Raw genomic sequence first — 9,390 nt, 5'->3', positions numbered from 1 at the left:
GTAGAATCTTGTGATGTTGTCAATTGTGAAATAGAAATGAAAACAGTTTTTATATACAGTACAAGTCCTTATCAATAGCCTGATATTAGTAGCTCATGGTTTTTGTGGTCAAGTCAGTGGTGGAAATCAAAGAAACAGTTTTTTTTCTTGTTAAAACAAAGATTGATGTCACACTTGCTGCATTTCACAGTACTGTAGCTTCCACAGTTTGGATTTTTGCACCGCTGCTTTGGTTCACAATGTAGGGGCCAATGGTCCATCTTATCTTTTTGAATGTCAACTGGAGGGCGATGAGCAATCAATTTTCTCTTCTGAGGTGGATCAGTATTATCTTGTGAGGGTCTTCCTCTTTTTTTTCTGTGATGCTGTCAATCTTGCATAATGTCTCCCCTACCTGAAGTCGGAATTCTGGCAAATTTAATTCCTTGCAAGTGGATACTTTCAAAGCACGTGATTGCTTGTACAACAGCCAAGAGTTAATGACACATAGGTCCAATAAGTGATAGAAGAGTCTCATGTACCACTTTTTCGACCTCATAATTATCTTGTAGCGTCCTATTAGGCTGTCGAGGAGGTCCACTCCACCCATGTGCGAATTATAAATTGAAATCACATTGGGACATGGAACAGAAATTTCCTTCTTCTCCTTTTGATCGAATCTTTTCACTTTTGTAACTGGTTCAGTTCCAGAAAATGTGGAAAGCATCGTTACTGCTTTATTGTCCTTCCAGACCAAGTTTGAAATTTGAGTTCCATTATAGTCTCCAACATATTCAACAATGCTTCCTCTTTTCAGCGTTTTTATTTCTTTTTCATCTGGAAGCTTACAATTCACCACTCTATTGCGTCTCACTGTCCCTAGTGACAATATACCACGCTTCTTCAGGAAGTCAAGAAGAGGTAGAGACGTATAATAGTTGTCGAAATATACTTTATAGTTTTGATGACTTTCAACAATTCGAAGCAATCGAACAACTACATTACTGCTTGCCCCAAGATCAGGCTCATCATCCGTTTGCACATTATCATCCTTGCCTGTATAAACTTCCAGATTATAGGCAAAGCCCGAAACTCCACTCAGAACAAATATTTTGTAGCCATATTTGTGTGGCTTGTCTGGCATATAAACCTTGAGGTGGTGACGGGCTTTAGTGGCACACATCTGCTCGTCTATGCTGAGGTTCTCTTCCAAAGGAATGGATTTGAATTTTTGAACCAAATTGTCAAAAACGGGCCTGACTTTGTACAATTTATCTTTTTTATCAGGGGTTAAATTATTACTGAAATGAAGGAATCTCCTCACCTGTTCAAATTTGTTCAATGGCATTGTTTCTTTCATAATGTCCAGTCCTAACATAGAATGCCAATACAATCGAATATTCTTGGCAGTCATGCACGAACTTAGTAGACAAATCCCGTTATATTTTCTTATTTCATTCACTGTTACAGTCGCTGGTTTAGCAGGATCGATTTGGACACTATACAACGTTGACTGTTCAGCAATATGTTCAAATAAGCTAAGAGGGAAAAAATAAGAAAAAAAATCAAATGGCGAATTGAGATTGAGAAGCTCATCAGGCAACATTGTGGTTCCATTGAAAGCAATGTCTTGATTTTGTAGACTTCCTTTTTTCCATAGGACATTCTTTCTGATTGGTTTCGTTGATTTTATCAATTTATCTGCAGAACCTTTCGAAGTAGATGCCTGAATCTGAATGCTTGAAGCTGTAGTAGAAATAGCAGTAGAAGTGGATGGTTGCTGCTTTTTAGAAGTGTCACTATTGCCTGGTGCTGGTAAATCAATTGATGATGGTGATTCACTATTTATAATATCAGTTTCTGTCACAATATCACAAATATTTACATTTCCTCTTTTATTAGAGCACTCAACACCTGGTATAGGTAGCTCATTCTCATCCAAATCTTCATCCTCACTGTCTGATGGAATAGGAAGAGCAAATCAAATCATTCTTTATTGTTGCAAAACATTACAATAATGTTAAAAACAAACGTCATATAAGTTAAAAGAAAGTCAGTTATACAAAAGTCCAGAATTATACAAAAGAAATAAAGACCGTCAAATTCTTAATAGCCTAGCTAGTCAAAACAACCTTAAAATATAAGAACATTCAAGAACATCAGATTTGTCAATAGTGATAACAATCTCAAGCAGGTACCTCATTGAATTATGAAAAAAATTTCATTGAAATTCATTGACTCCAATCTATTTCGAAATATTCATCAACAGAATACAAACATTTATTTATTAATATTTCTTTTATCACGCTCTTAAATTTATTCGGAGGCAGCAATTTGAAATTATCTGGAGTAGAGTTATATAATTTTACAGACATAAAGTGAAAATTTTTTTGAGATTTTGTGTGAGTGTACTGCTCAATTCTAAGTTTGTGTTTATTTCTTGTGTTAAAATTGTGAAAATTACTGTTTATATTATACTTTTCCAAATTACTATGCACAGAACAAACAACAAATAAAACATACAATGAGGGGTAGTGAAAAAAAATTTAAATTAATAAAGAGAGGCTTACAATGTGTATTAAATGGAACATTGCTGATTATCCTTACAACCTTTTTTTGTAGAATAAAAATAGATTTCGCTTTTACACTATTCCCCCAAAAAATAACACCATAAGTGAGGAGACTTTGAAAATGAGCAAAATATACATTAAGCAGGATGGATGTATGCACTGTCACACTAAGTCTGCGAATCATGTAGGAACCTTTTGCTAATCTAAATGCGCATCCCAAGACAAGTTCTCATCTAAATAGATACCCAAGAATTTAAGGGAATGCTCCCTTAACTCCCTAGTGAATCTAAAACTAATATCAGCGGTTTTACTCTTATTAAGTGATAGATTGTTTGCTGCACACCAGTCATTTATAATTAAATCACTTGAGTTCGTCTCTCTTTCCAGCTCAATTTTTGACTGACAATTAATTTTTAAACCCAAGTCGTCAGCAAAAAGGTAGCCATCAATATGGATGCTATCAATATTACATGGTAGGTCATTAATGTAGACATTGAATAAAATTGGCCCAAGAATGGAACCTTGAGGTACTCCTTGTTTAACCCATCTACCATTCGACAAGTTTCCATTCTTACAAACTGTTTTCTACCGCTCAAGTATGATATTATAAGCTTAACAGCACTAGGAGCAAAACCATAATAATGGAGTTTTTTCCCTAAAATATGATGCTGCACTGTATCGAAGGCCTTAGAAAAATCATATGATCTGAAGCTTACAGAATCACCTTTCTCCAAATTGTCAATTATCCCATTAACTACATTTATAACAGGAAGGTGAGTACTTCTACCAGGACGAAAACCAAACTGTTTGTCTGTAAAAATTCCATTGTTCTCAAAATATTCAGACATTTGTTCATGCATAATCATCATGCCTTGGAGAAGATAGGTACAATAGATATAGGTCTAAAATTATTAATATCTTTTTTTGAACCATTTTTGTGCATGGGTAAAATCTTAACATTTTTCAGATCTTTTGGAAAAGTACTTTTGTTAATTATAAATTCATTAAACAAATGAGCCAATACCTCGCAAATATTTACAGCAGCAAGTTTCAAAATCATTGAGTTCAATCCATAAATATCTAAACACATACTATTATTTAACTTTAAAATCACATTATACATTTTCTCTACTGTTACAGGCCTGAAATGAATAGGTAATGTTTCTTCGGTAACTTCTTGCAAACTACCATCATTATTCACTACATACACGATTTCTTCATCCATTTTTTAATAAATGCATAAGATAAAATAGAAATTAATTTGAATTCAATCCTAAAAAACGATTCAATAACGATCACACGCCCGAAAACCGCATAAACATTAGCCAAAACTGAGGATATAGGTTATGTTAGAGATTAGGTCCCATCTGCACAATGACTCCTAAAAGAATCATGAACATTTTATTGTGTGGACATGAAACAGAATTTTTTTCCATTTTATACATATTTTATTTGAAAACCTGAAATAATAATTGATATATTTATATTTTTTTCAATAAAAATGAGCTAATGGTTAATTTTTACAATTTTTTCAAAAATGTGATTTTCCCATATTCAGAAGGCTATGAGACTTCATATGGAATCTGTTTGAAAATTTGGTATATGCTGTTATCTGTGTGTTCCAAAGGAACTACTTGTAGGAAGACATTATAAGCTAGTTTTGTGATGCATAATGATTCAATTTGGATTCATATATATTGTATGAAATGCACTGAAATCTGAGATGATTCCATTTGGAGTCACTATGCATTGTAGGGATGCTTCATTAATCTGTCCAGAATCACATATTCAAATATTTTGGAGAATACAGAACCATTTGCAATAGGTCTAAAGTTACAAGGCAGAAATCTGGACCCCTTCTTCTGTGTCTTCTTATTAAAGACACAAATGCTAAAGGTTCAAGGATATTCAATGCTGTCTTTTTAACGAGGAAATTTGAGACATTGAGAGGTTCATATGATTTCTTATTTTTCATCCCCTTGATAATTGTGTGGAGCCTATGGCGATTTAAATGATCAAACATTTGCCTTTTTCTATTGTCCAGGTCACGATTAACCATTTCCATATGATTCATCAACTCAACATGTGAATTTGGTATTGAAGAACATCCCAGAACTCTACTTTTTAAAATATTAGCTGGCATATTAACATAATAATTATTAAGTGTATTGGCAGCCTCCCTACCTTCCGTGACACGACCAGATTCATCTAAGAGGCTGAATTTAGGATGATTATAGCTAGATATACCAGTCTCCATACTAACTAGTTTCCAAACAGCCTTTGTTTGATTTGCTGCCCTGTTGGTAAATGTTCTTGCTGCCAGTCGTTTTGCATTCACTAACAGCTTCTTAAAAATACTTTTATAAATTTTAAAATATGAATCTAAAGTAAAACAATGTATACCTCTAATTGTATATATATATATATAGCCTATCACATGCGTATAGGCCTTGAGAGTTTAGATGAAATAGTTTGAAACCTATAAAAAATCATTTCCACAATCATTTAAAATTGGAATAGTCCGGTTTGTGTCATTGAGTAGTTCGGCTGATTTTTGAGTGGAAGCGTCATTGTCTTTGTCAAAATGCTTTTTTAGAATGCAGTTCTTTAATGTTTTCCTGAGTTTAGGTTTGCCCTTGTTCCTGTTGAAGTGCAGGCCATGTCTAGTGTAGTCAGTCATGTCAAAATTATCTAGACTGAGCATGTCTATATTCTCTAGCTTCGAAATCACAAAACCATGAATTGAGGCAACTTACATTAAAATTCATCATTGGTTTGTCCTACCTGAAGGGAACCGATGCAATAGCTACATTAGTATGTCTTGCTGCTTCAATTATAGGCTGAAATTCAAAATCAGTGGGTTGCTTCAATTGCTCCACAACGTAATTTGTTCCAGCAGCAATAATTACCTGATCTTGACTATTAAAATCTCGAGTAAGATCGTCCACATCATTGAAAACTGTATTGAAAGAAGAGCCAGGTCGTGATATGACTGTTACCTCGAAACCAGTAGCACTTAACTCGCGATTGAGATCCCAACCAATGTCCCTTCCATGGCTGTCATACACTACCAATAGTCGCCTTTTAGATCTACGTTTCCGTCGAGGTTTTTGAACATTTTTATTCATCTTGGTCTTAGATTTACAATTATTGTAATTACTGACTGACTCCAGTGCCGGAAACTCATCCGCGAGAGCAGTAAAGCGATTGTTGGACTCTGAAAAACAATTTCTATCTTTTGTCAAAGTTATACAGTCTCCTGGCAAATAGTAGTTTTTTAGATAATAAATTTCTAATTCCTAAGTTTTAATCAGACTTCTTAAGGAAGCATTATCTGATTCTAGAACCTCTATAGTAGTTTTCAACTTCAAATTAAAAGCTTTCAGTGATATACATTCATCAGCAGCAGCAGCACCACTCTCATTTAGCCTCACCAGCATGTCGTTGATTTTCGACTGTAAAGATTTTATTTCAAGTTCTAAATTTGACCTACAAGTCTCTGATTCTGCTTCTAAAACTGAAACGTGTGAGATTAAATCATCTCTGTGTTGGAGAAGCTCAATCTCTTAACGACGGATGAATCTTCCTGAGAAAGCGAAAAATCAAAACGAGGAGGCGTATTCACTGTCACGCTCTTCATTTCTATTCCTCCTCCCTGTGGACTTTTGTTGGGTGAACTAGAGTTTGAAACAGGAGTTCTACTATTTTTCTCTTTGGGAGACTGGTGGGAGTGTTTACCGCTATTCCTGGAAACAATTCGTCCGCTAGCATCCGTCCTAATGGTCATTGAACACAACTTATTTGTACATCTATATGAGATTTGTCCCTTCTGGGATACGTAGCTTTTTCGATATTTGAATTCGTCAACCCACATAAAACCATCCATAACACTAAAGTCTGCAGTCAGACTATTTTGTTCTGAATCAGTCAAATCGTGGGTATACTGCTAAAACACACTAAGTCGAAAAATATCATTTTTCACAAAACGTATTTAAAGTTTTCCATATGTTCTAGTAACCAAATAACAATGCAATTGAAATAGAACTTGTCCAAAAAATACAATTTGATCTTTCTTTAGTAGATAGATTTTATCTTTTCTTAGTATTCCATAGTTCATAACTCCCAAAATGCATATAATTTTTCATGAAAATACAATTTTTATCTCAAGCGTTCTGACTTAATGTGTTTTACATGTTGCATATCACGCAAATTATCTGTTGAGAGCTAAGGTTCAATTATTCAATTTTCCCATGTGAGAAAATTTTATTCAGTTATACAAATTTGTATTTACTACATTATCACTCTAGATAAAAAACACTCATAATAATTCATAAAAATTGACAATCATTAACTCAAGAGTTTAGTCAAAATCATTGGCAAACAATATACAATTAAGTGAATCTGTTTTTCAATGAATCTTTTGAAATTGCTCATCCTCGAAGCAGGCTACATCATAATATTATAAAAAATGTGTTTTTACTAAAAATAAAGCAAGTCTATGTGTTAAAAATATTATTTTGAAAAGATTATTGAATGAATATCATCAATAATAAGTGCCAATAATAATACTACCGGTAGCACTTCAACACTACATAATTGGTACAATAATTATTATTTGAAAGATTAATAATTGAAAAATAATTATCATAAAACAAATACAAAAAAGTACAACATGGAAAAAAATGAGAAGCATTGAAGTGAAAATACAGTAATAATCAAAGATAAGTAGAAAATTCATTCATTTTCAACTTCTGAGTCAGAAATAGCTGGCTCTACAGTTGTAAGTGGAATACTGTCGTGGGATGGCAAATTTTCATACCATGTATGTAGTTCCTCTGGTATGATTCTTTTGCTGCATAATGTCAGAAGATCTTTCTTCTTTTGCAGCGGTATGGGAAGTGGTGTTTGGTACAGTGGCAGTAGAGTGCTATTACATGGCTCATCACTCTTCTTTCTTATACTTCTTCTAGTGGTTGCAACATCCAAACACTTATACAAACCACTGTAATCATATCTGTAGAATATGAAGTTGGGGCTGCTCTCTTCATAACGGAAACACTTGATTTTCAGCCAATTCACCTTGTTACCTTCGGTATCAACAGATTTATTCTTAATTAATTTGTTTGACAATTTTTTCAAATCAAAAAAGTCATTATAGCGTAGCTCTTTTACTTGGTAAGGAGGTTTAGCAGTTTTTGATGACCGTGCTTGTTTCATAACATTGATCCATTCGTGGACACTGAAAACATCTATGTGCTTCTTCTCCCTCTCAATCGCACTGTGCATTGAGTCCACCTCCATATAGGAATGACCACTCTCCATGAATTTGTGTTCAATTACACTTAGGTTCGTATTATTGATAAGAAAAAGCATTAATGCACAAATTTGTAGGTTCCTATTCTGACCCCCACAGGTATTAGAGTATCAGGGTATCAGTGATATCTCTTTGATCTCAGGGGATAGGTTTTTTATGTAATTATAAAGGCAAGAGCCAACTTCACAACTCCCCCTTTTTCCGTTTACTTCTGTCCATAAATAACAAAATGCTTGGTTTGGCTTTGGTGACTCATAAATTGTAAGGTTGTACATATTCAATTTTCTCATGTAATACATGATGCTCACGTCTGATGTAGGAATTTGCAGTACAGACTGCATGTCAAATGAAACACTCATATAATATCTATTTGAGTCTGCTCTCTCTTTATCTTTCTGTTTGGATATCATTGATTCAGATTTTCTTGAAAGATGCTCTCTATAACTGTTTTCCAGCATGACTTTTTCCTCGTCATTTGAATTTTCATATGTTGAACATGTCAAGCATTGATCTTTTTTTGGGACAAAGAAAGATAAATTAAAATGCTTACCAAATATGCGTCTGTACGTAATTAAGCTGACAGGTGTCAGTTCTTCTTGCACACAAAAGCTTTTGTATAAATTGTACATTTTTGTGATGTTTAAATTCTTATCCAAATATTTTCTTTTGGTTGATTTTCTTGTGTAATGACTTTCCACACACGGAAAGCTTTGTATGTGTTTCTTGACCTGCTCAATATCTTCTGTTGAAGTCTTATTAGGAGGCTCTTTACGACCCCTTCCGTCAGATGCTATAAAATTTCCATAATTGTATTTGCCAGCGAAAGCTGTTAATATTGGTATATTTGATATACATAAAGTGCTACAGAAGAATTTCTGACAAACCCTAACTGATTCATTATTCTTCTGCAGGTAATATGTCTTGGTATTGGCACGGAGCTTAGCATCCTCTTTACGAGGTCGACGAGATTTAGGTACACTACTTTTCACATTACATAGTATGAACTCTTTTTGTCTGTCATAAGATTGCAGATTCCAATAAGCTCTGCAAATATTGCTTCTATCTACCTCAGTGAAGTGTACAGTACACTCATACTTACATTTTGAACAATCTACTGGTTTTGGAATTTTGCTTTTCTGTTCTATACCTTTAATACTCTTGTAAGGTAGCCCTTTAATACATTTACTCTTCTCAATATTTCTTTTCCATTTCTCTGGTCTACTCTTTCTCCATCGTTTGGTGGGACTCTTTACTGGTGTAGCTTCTGAATCTGAACTGCCCATGGCAGTCAGTGACTCATTTTTCTCTCTTTCATGCTCTGTGGTCTCTTTAGATTCCGAAACAATCAAATTTGAACTCACTGGTGATAACTGTCCCTCAAAATCATTGCTTGGTCCAGCTTCTGTTCTACCTGATAGAATGTTACTCTTACCTTGGGATAGTTTTCTAATTTTAGTTACACGCCTGATAGAATATTCTTCATCACTGGTATCGCTGTCCTCCTCAGTATGGTAAGTTTCATCATTG

At 34.2% G+C, this 9,390-nt stretch overlaps 1 protein-coding gene across 1 annotated transcript; it reads right to left on the bottom strand.

Moving 5' to 3' along the window:
- Window positions 1–298: 298 nt before the first annotated feature.
- Window positions 299–3,948, bottom strand: LOC120353326 (piggyBac transposable element-derived protein 3-like). Its single transcript, XM_039436601.1, has 3 exons — window positions 3,707–3,948; window positions 1,690–1,961; window positions 299–1,350 (listed from the first exon to the last, which is right to left on the bottom strand). Exons 1-3 carry the CDS (start codon window positions 3,772–3,774, stop codon window positions 299–301), a joined length of 1,392 nt encoding a protein of 463 aa, XP_039292535.1. The 5' UTR covers window positions 3,775–3,948.
- Between the last annotated feature and the right edge of the window lie 5,442 nt (window positions 3,949–9,390).

Source organism: Nilaparvata lugens, chromosome 10 (genome assembly GCF_014356525.2).
Source record: "Nilaparvata lugens isolate BPH chromosome 10, ASM1435652v1, whole genome shotgun sequence".
In the NCBI taxonomy this organism is placed as follows: domain Eukaryota; kingdom Metazoa; phylum Arthropoda; class Insecta; order Hemiptera; family Delphacidae; genus Nilaparvata; species Nilaparvata lugens.
The sequence above is the reverse complement of the archived record's forward strand: the minus strand, read 5'-3'. Positions and strand labels throughout refer to the sequence as shown.

What these genes read in the sequence shown, in the direction of transcription:
- LOC120353326 (XM_039436601.1), bottom strand. Translation starts at nt 3,774, where the DNA reads ATGGATGAAGAAATCGTGTATGTAGTGAATAATGATGGTAGTTTGCAA. An exon ending in GAAGTTACCGAAGAAACATT is followed by an intron (nt 1,962 to 3,706) that starts ACCTATTCATTT and finishes AAGAATGATTTG; the next exon opens with ATTTGCTCTTCCTATTCCAT. An exon ending in TCAGGCATCTACTTCGAAAG is followed by an intron (nt 1,351 to 1,689) that starts GTTCTGCAGATA and finishes ATTCTATGTTAG; the next exon opens with GACTGGACATTATGAAAGAA.